The sequence below is a fragment of the Gasterosteus aculeatus genome, chromosome 16, assembly GCF_964276395.1.
Source record: "Gasterosteus aculeatus chromosome 16, fGasAcu3.hap1.1, whole genome shotgun sequence".
Taxonomy (NCBI): domain Eukaryota; kingdom Metazoa; phylum Chordata; class Actinopteri; order Perciformes; family Gasterosteidae; genus Gasterosteus; species Gasterosteus aculeatus.
Genome location: NC_135704.1, coordinates 17,150,083 through 17,167,713, shown reverse-complemented (window position 1 = coordinate 17,167,713; position 17,631 = coordinate 17,150,083). Strand labels below are relative to the sequence as shown.

General features: G+C 46.8%; 1 protein-coding gene across 13 annotated transcripts in view; it reads right to left on the bottom strand.

The window, feature by feature from the left end:
- Nucleotides 1-363: 363 nt before the first annotated feature.
- dgkh (diacylglycerol kinase, eta) overlaps nucleotides 364-17,631 on the bottom strand; it is a 39,936-nt gene continuing 22,668 nt past the window's right edge. For 7 of the 13 annotated variants that reach the window (XM_078090504.1, XM_078090499.1, XM_078090497.1 and 4 more), the window contains 21 exons: nucleotides 16,467-16,629; nucleotides 16,264-16,372; nucleotides 15,852-16,073; nucleotides 15,503-15,594; nucleotides 15,141-15,240; nucleotides 14,723-15,026; nucleotides 14,397-14,528; nucleotides 12,614-12,748; nucleotides 12,371-12,488; nucleotides 12,131-12,241; nucleotides 11,663-11,759; nucleotides 11,023-11,130; nucleotides 9,253-9,366; nucleotides 9,026-9,160; nucleotides 8,773-8,933; nucleotides 8,556-8,661; nucleotides 7,983-8,075; nucleotides 7,641-7,760; nucleotides 7,324-7,429; nucleotides 6,179-6,309; nucleotides 364-4,451 (listed from right to left, as the gene is read on the bottom strand). In XM_078090504.1, coding sequence (XP_077946630.1) covers nucleotides 4,365-4,451; nucleotides 6,179-6,309; nucleotides 7,324-7,429; nucleotides 7,641-7,760; nucleotides 7,983-8,075; nucleotides 8,556-8,661; nucleotides 8,773-8,933; nucleotides 9,026-9,160; nucleotides 9,253-9,366; nucleotides 11,023-11,130; nucleotides 11,663-11,759; nucleotides 12,131-12,241; nucleotides 12,371-12,488; nucleotides 12,614-12,748; nucleotides 14,397-14,528; nucleotides 14,723-15,026; nucleotides 15,141-15,240; nucleotides 15,503-15,594; nucleotides 15,852-16,073; nucleotides 16,264-16,372; nucleotides 16,467-16,629 — 2,744 coding nt within the window. In that variant the 3' untranslated portion in view covers nucleotides 364-4,364. Of the gene's footprint in view, nucleotides 4,452-6,178; nucleotides 6,310-7,024; nucleotides 7,244-7,323; nucleotides 7,452-7,640; nucleotides 7,761-7,982; nucleotides 8,076-8,555; nucleotides 8,662-8,772; nucleotides 8,934-9,025; nucleotides 9,161-9,252; nucleotides 9,367-11,022; nucleotides 11,131-11,662; nucleotides 11,760-12,130; nucleotides 12,242-12,370; nucleotides 12,489-12,613; nucleotides 12,749-14,396; nucleotides 14,529-14,722; nucleotides 15,027-15,140; nucleotides 15,241-15,502; nucleotides 15,595-15,851; nucleotides 16,074-16,263; nucleotides 16,373-16,466; nucleotides 16,630-17,631 lie in introns of those variants that run through there. The other 6 variants (XM_078090498.1, XM_078090502.1, XM_078090500.1 and 3 more) reach the window with 6 other exon arrangements.

The following is a 17,631-nucleotide window of genomic DNA, read 5'->3' as shown; positions in this document are numbered from 1 at the left end:
AAGATGAAGTGAAAAACATTACTGGTTCAGAACAGGGATATTGTAAGACTATGAGAGCATATACAAGCAGAGAAGAAATGCTCAAGGATGTGAGCAATCCAAAATAAATTCAAATGTCACTGACGGCCCACAGGCTCATGTCACAATGTAGCTATTCAACACTTGCTTTTGAAACTTTGAAATGGCACATTCTGTTTTATCTTAAGACACACTAGAGACCCTTTGATCAGAATGCTTTTTTCATTTGAGAGAGGAAAAAGCCTGATTAAATATCAATGCTGGAACGCATTGCATCCCTAAGATATTTCGCAATATATTGCAGTATTTTGCTGATAGTAAAATCAAAACAGAACGAGGCGGAGATTCACTGCATATGTATTTGGTTTTATTGAAGAGAGATATGAATAGGTAGCCTGTTTTAAGTCACCTAAAAAACGTACAACAATAGCTGAACCATTTATTTATTCAGAATACAAAAATACACATCTCAGTGACTCCAAATTGTAATAAATAGTTAACCATGCATTCTAACCATAAAAAGGCACAGAAAACAGTCGCTTAGTAGTCATAGAAATGATCAACTACTTTACCAAAATTATCCAGATAGTAATACAGGTGACAACTGTAACATTATATTCCAAATGTGAAAACACAATACACACCATGTCATTTAACCTTAGGCAATAAATATGCAAATATTGTTTATACCTACATATATATTCTTAAAAATTAAAACTGTGCCATTGTAAACATAATGTAAACAAATGAAACTCACTTTGCTCCCATCACCTCAGCAACCTCGTCAGAGACTCCCGTGTTATCCCATCTTTTAGGGATCCTTTGCATGGGTTTCGTTGGTTTTTTGGAAACCAGGCAGTTTCGCAGCATTATTTACAGATCACTGAAAGACAGAGCGAGGGAGAACGGTGGCTACTTCCACTCTGTGCGGAAAGGTCGAGCGTTCTCTCGCCTGAAGTCTGGGGCCCGAACGCTCGAGTCTTGGAGAAGCCAGCGGACACGTGGGACACGTGAGTGACAGAAACACACACGGACGGAGCTACTGGAGATTCAATTGAAAACGCACTGAGCAGCGCGGGAACGAGGCTGCGTACTCTACGGCTCCTTTAAAGCACGTGTTCCTAAAAAAGGCTTCAACTTGGAATGAATCTAAATCCAGAGATTCTGGCTAGCAAAAGGCCAACAGTCATCAAACAGATGAAAATGGTTCTGATCTAGTCAGTGGAGAAAAAGACTCAATAATGAACATCATTAGTAAATAATAAATGTGTAGTTAATTCTACTTTAGTTAATAGTTATTTTACTATTAACAAATAATGCAATGGTAATTGATAGTGTTGACCTATTATTAATAATGCAATAATTTATGTTATTTAATTGTTTGTTGTTACAATCGTAAAATGTTATGAATTAAAATAAAACTTTGCTTAGATGACTTTGTTAATAAATAAATTGTAAAGCATCTTTTAACATTATGTAGACAGATAGTTAATACTAATACTAGCTAATACAATTCGCATTAATGGCTTTCTGCTCCATCTATTTATGTAATATTTATAGATGATTTACAAATACTTGATAATATGACATTAAGAAATACTTAATGCGCCACCTACAATTTTACAATGTGTCTATTAATAAACTATCCATAGTATACTTATCATCTCTTATCTATTAGCTACCATACAATATAAATTATTTCTTAATACACAAAGTAACAAAATTTTAGCACAAATAATAATTAGTAATATTATTGATACATCATTTCATTGTTAGTTAACAGTAAAATAACTGTTAACTACAGTGTAATTAACTACAAATTCACCCTTCATTTATAATAAAAAAAAAAATTTGTCTGGGAATTGGAATTTGATTGATATGCTAAATGATTTGTGCAATTAATTAACGGCGCCGAACGCAGCTGCCTGACCCGCGTGATTGTCGGCAACGGGGCAGTGTGACAATGCACTGAGACAGCGTGAGACCCACAATGCACCGGGACAACGTGAGTCCCACAATGCACCGGGACAACGTGAGTCCCACAATGCACCGGGACAGCGTGAGTCCCACAATGCACTGGGACAGCGCGAGTCAGGGGCGGGTAGAGGGCAGATGTCACACATCACCCTCTGGTGGGACATTAGAGTCATCAAACAAAGATTCGCTCTATCATTCTATTATTATTTAGGATACCTCAATGAAGGACTGATGAAAATGTTAAAATGTTGCACTCAATATTCAGTAAATTAAAAAGTTTGAAAATAATTTAGACTAAATCCTCTTAAAGGTGAAAGGCAGAAATAAAACCAACATACAAGCAACACATTATTCTCCAAAGGCGGGAAATGATCAGACTCGTAGTGACGTGATAAAATAAGTTGGCAATAGTAAATATACAATTGCTGATAACGGTACGATACGCTACTCTTGTAGTAGACAACTCGCACAAACACATAGTGACACATATTATGTGTAAACGCAACAGTCATGTCTGCCCATTCTACTCATTCGCTGACAAAATCCTACTTTACTGCATCGTCTTGGAAGCACAGAGGAGCGAAACTACAAACAAGTGAACCGCTGGAAGAAATGTCCATCAGAAAAAGCGCAACTGTTCAAATCTCATCCCCAAAACCTCGGGGAAGAGTATGTGTACAAAAAAAAAAACCTCTCTCTCTCTCTCTCTCTCTCAACGTCTTTCTCGTCTGTCCACCCCCACAACTATAAACATCATGTCAGAAATCTGCAAAGGCAGTATCAAAACAAGAGATAAAATATTGCACCATCATTAGAATACAACAGCATTATCATGTACAAGAGATTAGGACAAAAATCAACACAACACAATTGTTATGGTGTAATATACACAATCAAATGTGTAAGCTGTTGACAACGCATGCCATGTCAGCCATCTACAAACGCGTTAGACTACAACACTTACAAACATGGTTTTCATACACCGGTATATATATACAGTGCATATATGTATATACAAACTTAGCATCACAAATAGAAATATACCCTGTAATGCCACCAGCCTTAAACGAACAAGTCAAAGTAGTGCTCTATCAACGTCTCACTTTTAATCGGAAGAAAACAACAACGAATAAAAAGAAAGCCGCGGTTGAAGGAAGCAGGCTGCAGATCAACCGCTCTACTACATATTCAACCCGATATCTAGCTGCTGTTCTCGTTACTGTTAAACACTGTGCTAAATTGCCAAAAGTTAGAAAGTTGAGGTGAACCGTTACTTCTATGTAATGATATGAGTACTTGCACTTGCATGGAGCAAGAAGTAGAAAGTGCCTTTTTATAAGTTTTACCTCAGCGACCCTACAGCCGGCGCAGTCGGCTTCAGATCCACGCGTGGAGCTCAGAACCGAGACCCGGTGGCCTTTTCAATTTGAGAGGTGCGACCTGAACAGAGTCATCGATGCTTTCTTAGACATTCGCTTTGGTACTGATTCCACATCCACAGAGAAGGTGTAGAATGAAAATATTCATACCTCATCAACTGCTTTAAAAGAAAAGGAAAAGAATATATACGACTTCTACCAATAAAGCACATTTTACGGTAAATTACTGAAAATATGGCACTTGACACAAATCTTTGACACGTCATTATCATGCAAACAAAATAAATTAAAGCCAGAAAAAAAGCTGGATTCAGACCAAAAAGGATGCTTTCAGTAGTAACAAATGGCATCGTAATACTTAAGTCATGTAAAACTTGTTCAAGTGTTATTTTGCACACGGACAAAAAAGAAAAACAACAACCGAAAAACCCAAGACACTTATCATGCAACTAAACATTTCTAAAGACGAGCAAGCACAGCATGCGACAGTATCCCACTGTTCTCAGACACCGCGGCTTCCACACTGAGATGCCACGCCTCCATCTTCAGCCGAAGGCCGCTGCGATGCGTCCGCCGTTCATCCGCCCGAAGCTCAATCTCACGCTCATGGAGGTCCTGGTTTTGCTACAAGCTTTTTATCACATCTCAAACAAGTCAACCGGATGGCTAGTTGCATACCTGATTGTGCAACGTGCGCTATGAAGGGTTATTAACGTAGAAATGGCTTTTCTGTGTGTGTGTGTTTTCGTTTTTGTGGGGAGATCCTTGAATTCTTTTTGCGTTTCAATCCGCTTTCTCAAACTGTCATTTTGGCACCAAAGCGCGGACGAAAACACCAACGTTCTCTTGTCAACAACCAATCACAGAGAAGCTCTCTGCTCTCCTCCAACAGGTGTCTTCAGCTTCGCTGCCGACGGTGAGGCCAAAACTCTTCCACTGATGTGAGGGGAGAGTGTGTTCCCCCTCTCCGGGGTTGCGTCTGCTCCGGGGTTAAAGGTCAACCATAGAGGCCTTGGCCAGGTCTTTAGTTCCCTGGAGAATTCTCTTCATATGACCCACTTTCGATATCCCCAGATCCTGAGGGGAGGGAGGGGAAAAAAAAAAGCCCAGCACATAAAAAAACACACGCATTTATGTATGTTTAAGTCTTACAACTGAATATCGCCACTGTGGTTCAAAATGAATTATATCATAAGTTGGGTCATTTTGTGCGACACCCATGATGCTTCTGTGATCACAGCACTTTTTCGTCTTGCGCCGACATCCGGTCAACTGACTTTGACTCGTCGTGGGTGTAAATAATCAAATGGAGGGTCAGCGGCGCTCCGTGCATGCCGGCGCGCCCGCCGTGACTCTCGCCCTCGTTAATGTGAGACCCGTGCCCCGTGGCCACGAGTCAACGGCCCGCCCCCTGCTGCGGGCCGCGCTCCATGAGAGGCGCCGTGAGAATCACACAGGGTTTGCACTCGCACAAACAGAACGACCCCGTATTGTCACCATGTGGTCAGCTGCGAAACAAACACGTTCAAAACACAACAACAGCTGCATTGTGACGGATTGTTTTTTTAAAGGTTAATGTGGTCGTGTCTCCGGCTATTAAACATCACATGACAGTTGTGGGTCGCTAACGCCGCTAACCGGCGCCGCTAACCTAAAAGGCATCATTGTGTGTTCCTTGAGTTGGTAAATATTTGTCATAAAAGAGATGCTAGTTACAACTTGTTTGTTTATTGTTAATCCAGAGCTGCAATAAAAGATTATTATTCTAACCAACATATACTACAATTTATTCCTTTTTTAAATTAAGAAAAATAATATTAATATTATTTATTTTGTTTGACTAACAAAATGAAAATACATACATTTTACATCCATAGAATGGGGAGAAAAACAGCTTATATTAACATTGGAAAACTAGGTTTTGTTCAAAAATTACTTAATGGGTAATAAAGTTTGTCTAACTGATTGATCATTTCAGCCGCACTTTTTTCCCCTCATAATAAAACAGGAAAAAGCTCCACAGCAAACAGGACAATGAGATGACTGACCGATGAAGTGAGATACGTGGTTGAGTGTGCGTGACGGTGTCATCGTCCACAACAGCTTATCACAGATTTACTGGCATACGTACCAACCAAATAATGTCTAATATCTTTAAAACCCCAAGATATGTGTGAGCCCTTTTAGACACAATGTCTCCTTTGACCACCAGTGAGCACCGACAAGCTCAACAGCACACCGCTCATTATGGGTCACAGTCCCTATATTTTGTGTTTAACTCTCAAATATTGATATTGGAATAATAACCTAATCTCGGTTGGGCTCTTATTTCTCTCGAAGGTCAACGGTGGGACACACCCACTCATCGAGTGGAAAGGCATCCGTCTCTGTGCATGTTTGCACTCTCCTGTAAGGAACGAATGAAACTGACTTCCTTCTCCTCTCGGGACTCGAGTGGAGCCACCCTGAATATCACCCGACTTAACCCGCTGCCCGACTTTGCACTCTCGCCCTGGTCCGATCCGTCCGCTCCCGGCACCATCCCTGCCCCTGTCGGCTCCCCCTCGCGGTGTTAGTGGGTTACGGCGAGATTCTCTCTCGCAAAGCGACGATCAGACAGTTTAGAAGCCAAGCAGAGCAATGCAGAGCAGCAACACAGGGGGACATCCAACAGGTTGAAGAGCATTAGGAGTCCAGTGGACAAGAGAGAAAGAGTTGATTGTGGGTCGGACGAGGCGGTTCACACAGATTCACTGAGGGATTGACGTGTGTGTGTGTGTGTGTGTGTGTGTGTGTGTGTGTACCTTCAGGTCCCTCCTCTCCAGGTGCAGCAGCTCCGAGCCTCTGATGTCGTGTCGGATGAAGGTGTCTCTGTACTCCCCCAGACTCAGCTGTTCCAGCCAGACGCCCACCTCCTCTGTGCCCCATCTTTCCACTACACACACCAAACACGCACACACACACACACACATCGGCACGCACACACACGGGGCAGAGCAGAGAGGGGCTCAGGGGGCCTCACAGGTATTCACACACACACACACCCACACACTGTGCCACACACCAGAAGCATTCACTCTCACCCCCCCACACACACACTCCCCTCTGAATATGTCATTTCACACACAACCCTCACAAATGGGCACAAACTTGTGGTGAATCACCGGAGGGGAAGATGGAATAAAGGTGGGGGAAGAGCGTCAGTGAGGAAGGGGCGGAGGGAGAGCAGTGGCGGCAGCTGGCGGAGGAGTTTGACAAAGGCCAGAGGTTGGTCAGAACAAGGCGGTGACGAATGCCGTTCGTAGGGGTGGGGTCGGGGGGGGGGGTGGCATGCACACCAACGACCAATACCAGAACACACAGAGAAAGTAGGAAGTAAAGGGGAGGCGGAAGCCTGTGCGGTCTGCAGGAACCCCCACCCCCCCCCCCCCCCCCCCGAGAGCAAGGGGCTGACCCTCTTTTACCCCCTCTGTCCGTCGACGTGTTCTTATTGGTCCACTTCTCTCTGAGAAGATGCGCAGCAACATCAACCTTCATTCATCTAGACATCACACGTCGACCCTTTTTTCCCCCCATTGCTGGCTGCTTGAGACGGCGGGATGAGAGCATGTAGGGAGGGGACGCCTCGAACAGAAACCCATTCTTTGACCCTTTTTTTTTTTTGTGGACTGTAATGTGATGGCAGTGATGGGCACAGGTGAGAGGTAACCATGGCGACCGACGGAGGACCCAAGTGAGCTCAGTGCGAGTGGGTTCAGCCAAAACGCAGTTGGCATAAAGCACTGATGAGTTGGCACAGGTTGGCAGCGCGTCCAGCTAGCGACTAGCTAGCGTCCTGCTAATTAAAGCATGAAGGGACTCTGGAGCTTCTGAAAAACATCCATTGTACACTTTAAACCGGTCCGTCTGTCCAGCCTGTTCGCGACTGAGGGGAAGAAGAGGGGCATACCTGACTGAGGGCTGGTCTTCTTGGCGGCCTTCTCCTTCTTGAACTTGGGCACTATGCGGAACATGCTGCTGCGACTGTTCCTCTTGCCGTAACCCAGAGAGAGGTCCTGGTACATAAGCACAGTCAACCTATAGCCTTTCATTTAGCCACTCAGCTCTCCCGTCACATGGAGCCACGTTACACCGAAGACATGCGGTATGTGCGCGCTGGGCGCTTTCAGCCATGACGCAATGACGGCGTTGTCATACACGTCCTCGCGCGCGCGTGTGTGTGCGTGTGTGTGTGTGTGTGTGCGAGTGTTTGTCGAGGCTGCTCACCTCCTCATCGTTGGGCTGCAGTATGTGATAGAGCCAGGCGACCTCTCCCAGTTTGGCCAGTTCCAGCTCCAAGCTCTGCAGAGCCCCGGACAGCTGATCCTCCTCTGGGGGGTCCAGTTGCTGCATCAGGGGCGGCGAGGGAACAAACACACACACACACACACACAAGAATAAATCAAATACACGCTGCTCATTCTCGGGAGAACAATGACTCTTAACAGACCCTGAATGTACGTTAAAACAGAATGATTCCTTAATGCTGTGGTGGTTGAGACGATACATAACGTGAAAGTGAAAGAAAGTCATTGATGTAACATTGATGAGGTCTCCATGGTAACTCACCAGAGAGACTCGGCCCAGCAGCAGGGACTCTGTCTCGTAGTACAGAGCCTTGACAGTGCTGGCCACCTCCATGGCCGTGTTCCTGGTCAGACTCTGGAAACGGGAAACCAGCGTAAATATTTACAGTCTCACACAAACACAGCGGGGAAAGCAAACGTTACACAACGCATGTGGTGGCTGTTTCTCGGTTTGCGCAGGTGAACAGCTTCAGGACAAAAACTGGTTCAGTTGCACTGAGTTGCTGCGTTTGTGCATCAGGGTTTTGAAGAATTGAGTTCTTCAGCCTTTTGCACAATTTTCTTTTATTTAGGTAACATGAATGCAATATGTATTATGCATGCAGGAGCGACTCGCCAACCGCACAATGGTGTGGTAGCCACCTGTCAATCACAGTAGCCCCGCCCTAAAGCCTACCCTTCTTTAAGGTCAATTTCTAGATATGCAATAATTAACTGAATGAACATTGATTTAAGAACACCTAAAACCTTTGATATAGACCATAAATTCATTTCTGTTTATCACACTTACTGTGTTTACTAGCGGTGTCATTTTCTCACAGACTTGATGACATACCTCCGGGAACTTGGGGTGTGTTTTGTTGATGGCGTGAGACGACGCATTAACAGCGTGAGCCAGCTCCTGCTCCAACAGCCCGTTGGTCTTGGCAGCCTCGCATATCCTGCGATCAGACCCGAGCGCCATTTATAATGAAAACATAAGGAATGCATATTTGTAGAGCCTGTGTGGCCTGCTAGAGGGAGACTTGATATTCATGGGAGTGCGCGCTTACCTTGTAATGAGCTCCTCTGCAGCTCGGGCGCACAGCTGCACCATGGCGGCTTCCTCCTCCGTCGCCAGATCCACGGACTGCTGCGGGTAGAGGTGCGGCCGCAGAGGCGGCTTGTCGTACTTCAGCTTGTCCTCCCATGACTTCAACGTGTTCTCAAACGCCTGCAGGGGGATAGGGGAGGGATCGAAGGGCGACGTGAAGCAAACCTTGTTCCGTCTACCGGGGCGACTCCCTGCCGTTGTTTGAAACTCACGCGGTCTCTGGTGAGCATCTGGGCTCTGTTCTTGTGCTGGATCTTGATGACTCCGGGCGGTTGGATCCACGCCTCGCCGTCCACCTGAATGGGAACTCCCTCGTCGCCCAGGATGGTGATCTTCACTGTTCGACACTGATTCGGGCGGGGAGGGCACACGTCGCGTTTACGTCCTGCAATAAAGTGTGTAGTTTTTTTCATATTGTTTGATGGGTGCGCTTTCTCACCTGTGCAATGCGGTGATGTTGCAGCTTGATGACTCTGGACACAGCCATCTGCATGCTCCCGAAGACGGCCACCACTTCCAGGATCTTGTCGTCGAACGAAGGGGCACAGAAGATCTGCACGGCACAGTGACGACAATCAGATAAATGCCCGGAAAATTTCTCTCACACTTATGTAATATGTGGTAAAACCTTATATGAACCCCATATCTATAATGCATTATAAACATAGTTATTATGGCTTAAAATCTGCTTTTAGCATTGCGTAATAATAAGCACTCATATACACATTCATAATGCTTTTTAACAATAATGGAAAAGGTTTTGGATGTCGATTTTGTAATTATTCATTATCTTTTTTACGTTTTGATTAAAGCAAACAATAACCTCCATAATACACTAAAAGAATAATAATAAGTGGACAGAAAATATGAAGTATCATGATACTCACAAGTTATTAGAAAATACATATAAATACAAATATATTTGAACGTGTTGATTGTTATTATAATGCAAGAAGAATACGTATGAGGGCCTATGCATTATAATTATAGAGCACTATAAGCAGATTATAACACTTGATACATGGTGTTTGTTACTTATAGTTTAGAATCTTGATGACATAACTTAGACATGGACTGACTGGCTCAGTATTAATGTAAGTAATGTCCAAGGAACATAAGGAATAAAAGCTACTACAGATAGACAATAGAAAATAAATATTTAAATTGCTGCTATAATATTGAGAAAAAACATTATCATTACATATGTATTATGTTCGATTCATAGTTGACAAGGAATAATCTTTAGCAGGATAGATTTATTCTTCCTTTCATGACATCAAACATCACCAGCGTAACCCCTTCATGTGTGCGTGAGCAACTATTGCTAGAACTATAACTATATAGGCTGTCTCCTGTATTTATTTGTAAAGAGCTTCATCAGCTGAGTTTAGCTGCAGCCTGGATTAAGAAACTCGACGAGGACTTGTTTCTGAGAGGAGAGGCCTCCAACAAGTCCGGTATTGATCCCCGCCCGCAAAGGTCAAAGCGATTCAGCGTCTGACCGGGTACACAGAGGGAGGTTCAGCATAAAAAAAAACATTTCCCCCCCAGACGGCACGAACAAACCACACGACCTGACGCGCTGCCGTGCGCCGCCTGGGTCACTAGATGGAGACCAAACCCCCGCCAGCGGAGCGCGGTGTAGAAGTAGTAGCTGAAGTAGAGGTGTTGATCCTGTCATCAGTGTTTGCGCACCATGCCATGTATTTTCACTGTATTTTCATGTAAAAGACTCCCTGTTCTGTAGTGAGGCCGCAGCTCAGCCGTAGTGCAAAATGTGCAACTTAACAACAAATCACATCTATCTGAGACTGAGACAAAAACTTAGATGTACTGCATTAGTGTGTGTCTGTGTGTGTGTGCAGTAACCAAACCGTTACATAACGGCAAATGCACATACTGTGTCCAAGGGTAAACTCTGCAAGGGGCTCACTAAGAGGCGTGTGTGTGTGTGTGTGTGTGTGTCATGCAAGCTGACTCTTATCCCTCAGCAGCCCCTGTACTCTGGGCCTTACAAAAACAAGCGCAAATATCTCTTTAACCATCCCTCCATCTGCACCTCCAGGCTATCGGGGTCGTGCTAAATCCTTGCTCATTCAACGACGGAGGGAACAGCAAGTGGAGGTGGACTTTTGCTTAAATTGGCTTGATAGAGAACCCAGAAATCCTCCCACACGCAGCTCACTCGGCGTGCTGCACGCGTACTCACATCGTCTTCCTTCGTGCCGCCCCAGAAGTTGGTCCCGCCTGCGTAGCTCGGAATGTTCAACACTGCGATCCCCTGAAGGCTGGGCAGAGGGATGTACTGGCCGTCACACTGGGGAAGACACAACGAGAACCCAGCCGACCAGTAAGCGAAGGGAGCGGGGAAGCTGCATCTGTCTATCGGGGGGATCCAGGGATGCGATACAGGGGTCACTGTGTCGGTACACTATCAATTAATAGTGTTGTTCTAATTTCTGTAGTATAAATGAGACAGATGTCCACGCAGGTTGGCATTTTTGGTACAATTGAAATCTTTTTGTTTTATAGGACTTAGTTTCAGGGACTTTTTTTAGAAGGACATCGCTTCATGACTCATAAGCACACAATTGTTGATGATTGGGAGAGCGCGGCAGTCACTCTGGAGACGTCGTTTCAAAAAAGTATGAATGCATTTGAGGTGAGAAATCAGCTGTGCATTTGCGGGACCACGGCTCCCCTTACATCTGCAGATTAAATAGCAGTTGGAAGTGGCATCTTCATCTAAATCCCTCCCCACTGTTTTCCCGGGACTACAGATGTCGACTGGCTTCTTCCACCTCTTTTAGTTTAAGCAAGAGGATCTCTGCTGTTCCTCGCTTTCTCACCTCGAGCTGGACCTTCTGCTCCAGGTTCTTGTACGTCCTCTGCAGAAGCTCCTTTGTGCCCAAGACGCCGTACCACATCATGTTCTTGGTACGACTCCTGCGTGGGAGGGGGGGCAGAGGATGAGATTTACAGCGTGGTGAAAAAACAGAAGGCCTTTACAGATGACAGATGGAACCAACCAGATACAAGAAGGTCTTTCTCATCTAACATGAATCATAGATGCATTATAAGCAGTAGCACAGGCGACTAACAAGGCATTACAGGGACTGTATTCCCTCTTTTAAGGGTCAGAACACAAGAAAAAAAGCCATCAGACGGCAATCATATCAAATATATGAGGACGGATGCACTTAGATCACAAGCAAGGCGTTGCAAACGTAGGCAATGAAGAAGCTTTCATGATGAGTTGATGGGATTGATGATGCCTGATTGGCTGCGAGATGCCCGGTAACAGAAATGCGCCTCACCTGCATTTCTCTGGATGCTCCTCACGCTTGTTGTTGAACTCCAGGGAGATCTTGGCGTCCAAGCCGATGCCGAAGTAGTTGTTCATCACACACTTCTCCATGTAGCCGTCTCTGGGTGGATGAACGAAAAAATGAGTAACTTGAAAAAGCACGCACACAATGGACACAGACTTGCACACGAGAGGACGGGTATTCAAACAGTGACGAAGATGGGAGGAGACAACGAGAAACGGCGCTCACAGGGAGTCGAGGTCAGGGTCGATGAACGGTGTGGCGCCGAAGGGGTCGATGTTAGCCAGCAGCATCTTGCTAATGATGGAGCTGCCAGCGATGGAGGCAGCTAGACCGGCCCGCAAGCCTGCACACACACACACACACACACACACGCAGACATCCGTTACACAAGGCCGAAGTGCCCCAGGTGCCCCAGTGCGGTTCACTCGGCTCAGGAGAAGGGAGTGGAATGGAAGGCAAAGGGTTTACCGGGGCAGATGATGCGTGTGTTGAGCACGGGGAGGTTCTCCTTGCTGGTGGTGAAGGGGGTGATGGTGAAGGAGCTGTAGGACTGGGTGCTGCGGCTCACTCTCCTCTCCGTGGGGGAGCAGGGACTCTTAGCGGCTGGGGACGGAGGGAAGAACTCACATCATTCGGGACAATGTGATTCTCTGCTGAAATTGTTTTACATTTTTGGTCCATGATGCTTGGTTCCTTGGGGAAAAACACATAAGTGAGGTTACACAATGATATTACTTTTTAATGTGAGGCCACCCTCTCGCCCCACCAGGGGGCATAACAAAACACTGCTGCTACAGTGAGAAGAAAACAAACTAATGATGTAAAAGGTAAAAGCCGTCTTTGACATGATATAATAATGTTGAAACTTTTATTAATACCCATAACGGCACACTTACCGTGTATGAGTGTAGCCATATCCCGTAATAAATAATACGACTTTCATTCTTGCCTTCAGAATAAAAGCAGGGAGCTATTTAAAAGCTATTAAGTAATTAAGTAATGTACCAATAAAAGAAAACTGACATTATAAGATACACATATAGGCACAAATATGTATATCATGTGCAAAATCAGAGACAAATGGGGAATTAAAGTCCAAAACATTTGGCTCATTTAGAACGTGCGTGCCGAAAAGCTCCCCGTTGCTTCTCTTCTTTTAGTCCTTCAGCTGTTTTTCCACGTGAATGCGCGCTGACAGCCGCCGAACATCGCGTGTTCGCCACACGGCATCACCGCTGCTCATGCTGACCCCCGTGAATCCTCCGTGGGGCCCACAAACACACGCAAGAGCGGGCCGACCGGGAGGCGGGATTTATTGTTTTATTTTTGGGGATTTCCGTCTGGGGTAAAAGGAGGGAGGAGGCGACGAGAGGAAACAAGGAGAGGATACAAAAGAAGAGGGTTTGACTGATACCTCCTCGTCGGCTGGAAAAAGTGTGGAAGGAAGGAAGCCGCCTCATGATAAACAGGAAGAACTTCTGCCCCTAAGACAATAACACATCCTGTGGCCGTCGCACAGGCACGCACACACACACACACACACAGTAGACGTCGATACATGCATTTGCCTCCCCATGCAAGGCTGCAATATCTGCAGCACAGATTCAGATACATGCAAACACACGCAGGCTCCATGGTTGTCCCGCCTCCGACATGATAAATCGTTTATTATGAAGGAAGTTTTCCGTGGCTGCAGACTGAAGATGGAGAGATAAACAGCTCGGCTCGGGGGAAGAGATGGAATATAACGGGAGAGAGAGAGAGAGAGAGAGAGAGGTTTTCAGCCCTAATCCTTGAGTTTATTTATGACAGGAAACGTGATTTGCGTCAGCAACCCTTTTTTTTTCCATTAGCTATGTGTCTAGTTCTGCAATATACACAAGGGGGCGACATTTAAATCCTGTGTGATGTCCTTTTTGCACCAATTCACTTCACAAATAATAATCTTGGAATAATCTTAAAATTCTCTAAAATGATGGAAATAACAACATTTCCCTCTGTCAGTAGAACAGACAGGGAAGAAATGTGTTTTAACACTAATTCTACTAAGTACTCTTCCTAAAATAGGCCTCGACCACTAATCAAACGAGATATGTTTTACGTGACGGAGAACGATGCCAGCTGGCAGAGTGGGACACTTGGAAATCAAACCTGCTGGACAGGTTAAGTGTTTTGGAAATACATTAGTGGGCAGCGTCTGAAAGCTCTGCGGGACGTGAGCGTTCAGAGTTCCCGAGGCAGAAGCACTCACACGTCACCGCTTCCAGTTCCTTGGTGTCCTCGTCCTTCTCGCTGTCCCTGTTCTCCTCCTCGCTGTCCTTCCTGAACTCCAGGGGGGACGTCAGCTCGGCGTCCTCCGAATGGGCGTTCTGCTCGTCCACCACTGCGCAGAGAGGAGGGAAGAAAAGACGATAGGGTACCCGTGCCGCAACGCAGGATAGCTTCCGACGAGGCAGAAGGACGTTCTTTTTTGGCCTTTTACCCGTCACAACAACATGCTCTCGCGTCCTTTTAAAAGAGGGTTTCAACGGCGTACGCCAACACGCGTGGTTTCCATGACAACTGTGTGTGCGTTACCTCTCTCGGTCTGTTCTATGATTTGCCGCAGGGCTTTCTTCAGACTGTTGGCCCGCAGCATCAAATGCTCCCGGCTTTTGAACAGCTGGTGCGGGGCCCCTCCGCATCTCTTCTCCGTCTCCTCCTCCTCCATCTTCTCCTTCAGCTCCGTCAGGCTCTCCTCGCTGGCCTCCTCCTCCTCCTCCTCGTCCTCGTCCTCCTCCTCCACGATGGGAGGAGTGGAGTGGGCGAGGGAAGGCAGAGCCCGGCTCTCCGAGTTGAGCGTCTGGAGGAGGGAGTCCAGTTTCTCGTTCAGGACGGCACACTGGTAGGGAACAAGCGGAGGAGGGATGAAGCGCCGCCGCACCGCTTAGAGGGTATTAAGACAGAGGGGGCGGGGCCAGTGGTGGACGCTAACTGCGTGGTTTTTGAGGCTTACTTTGAGAGACATCGTGTCGCACTCATCACTGTTGTCTGTACTTTTTTCGTAGCTTTTCCCCACTTTGGAAACAAAATCCTTCACTGTCTCACACAGGATCCTAAACAACAGGAAGAAGATGTAAGACCAACGAAAGACATCGAGCCGACTGCCGAGTGACGTTTCCAACCTTTTTTCTTCAATTCTTCTATATCAGTGAATTTGATCACGTAGCGAAATGTTTTGATCTTCACTCAATACCCTTCTTATTTCATCATGAATTGTGAGGAAATATTTAAAAAGAGATATCGACAGATGGACAGACATACAGTATGATGCTCTGTAATGAAGCAGGGCCATGCTGCTGTGGTGAAAACACGTACTTGGCGGAGGAGATGACCACAGAGTTCTGCTCCGAGTTGAGGATCTTCGTCAGGTGAGCGGCGACTGAGTCTTCATAGGCTGAAATGTGGAACTGGACAAGAAACGACGTCTTGTAGTTAGCGGCACTTCATTCACACACTATGTCACGAGTAACGGCTCCCGCTTCTCCTTTTCCTGTTTCGAAACAGCGCTGCGTTGACGCTGCCTTTAAAATGTCAGGCACTATATCCAGCGTGCGCTCCGCCCAACCCCCCCCCCTGCTCCCCCTGCTCCCGCAGGTCTGGAAGCCCTGCTGGGTTGGACTGTGCCGGCTGAGGCGTGTGAATGTCTGTCGGCGCCCCTCAGTACCTGGCAGTCCTCGGGTCCCTCGGGCGTGGTGGGGCAGCTGAGTTTGGGTGGGATCTTAATCTCGTAGGTCATGATGCTCCAGCGGTCCAGCATCTTGGTGCTGGCCCTCTCCAGCTTCTCCAGGATCTGGGGCAGCTGGGTGTCGTCGTCGCACGACGGGCCCCAGCCGAGCACCCGCGCCAGGTCGTTGCCCGTGCCCAAGGGCAACACCCCCAGCTGGCACTGAAACACGTGCACAGGGTTTTGGCCAAAGACGCATCACATCTACTTGAAGCTCATTCCGTTCTAGCAGGCTATAAACATTTAAGAGAGGATTTTTATCTACCTAATTTGTTTTGGATGGAAGGCACTGATATAAATAACCGAGCATCAAACCAATGCTGTTGCTCGATGTTCCAGTTCACCACGTTACCTGTTTGTGAAGACTGAGCTTGTCGATCTCGGAGAGGACCCAACCCACGCTCCCATCGCCTCCACACACCAGGATGCGGAAGTTGTCAAACTTCTGAAACAGGCGCAGACTGACAACACACACAAGACACGTATTAACCTCTACAGGAGACGTTTTTAATGCTGTGCGTGCCCGCGTCGGCACAGCGCGCTCGTTTTCCTCACCCGAGGTGCGGCCCCCCGTTGACCAGGTCAAAGACTTGAGCCGGGTTGAGGAGCTGCTTGAAGCGCCGCAGGAATTTCACCCCCTGGTTGTCTCCGCTTTTAGAGTTGACGAAGACCAGGAGGGGGCTGGCACATGACGGGGGACAGGTGGCCTTCCAGAAGCCTGCGGGGAGAAGAGAGGAGGGAGGGGAAGACGCGTTGAAATCTCTGAGCACAACAAACTAGGGAACAGTAGATGTTGAATTATGGGAAATAATATCTATATTATATCTTATCTATATCTAAAACGAACTGGACTCCGCTAGCAGCAGCTCCTACTGACCCCTTCAGTGTTAAAAAACCTCCTCTCGGCCTCGGTGTGCGCTCAGACAGAGCGTAATAATGCATGGCAGCGCGGCGCATGCCAAAAACACGTGTTTCCTCCCGAGCGGCGCACGGACGCACACACACACACATACATGTGACATACATACACCTACTGCCTCCTTCCCTCCTCCACCTTGTGTCTTCTTTCTGCCAGGTATTTTTTTTCCTCCTTTCTGGTTCTCCCTCTCCCTCTCCCTCTCCCTCTCCCCCTCTCGCTCTCTCTCTCTCTGGCATGTTGTTGTCGGTAACGGGCGGATTGAGGGAGGGAGGGAGGGAGTGAGGGAGTGAGGGGCGGGGGTGTAAGAGGACAGAGGAAGGGAGTCACACCGCCCCTGCACGTGCTACTGTCTGCCCCTCAGCAAATTACAACCCCCCACTTCCCAGCGTGCATTTGGGCAGAGGGGGGTCCTGGAACGTGAGGACAAAGAGAATAAGGGAGATAGAGAGACAAAGGATATTCTGCATGTATATTTTTCCCCTCCTTCTTTCATCTGGATTCCCCATCATCCCTTCCGCTGCCTCTCTTTTATCCATCCAGGCTGTGTGTTGGTACTGCGTATTGTGTGTTTCTGTGTGTGTCTGTGTGTGTGTGGGGGGGGGGGGACCCGGCCATTGACTTCCATGACAGTAATTCAATCACGCACGCTTATCTGAGTCTGTCTTGCAGGTGCTGATCTACATCTAAAATGGGTTTAATGCACACAGACCCAACCTCACAGAGTCTGCACGTAGATGTCTGCATATTTCTATAAAACATGAACACGATGACAAACATTTGTGTCGGTTCTGACAGTAAGTC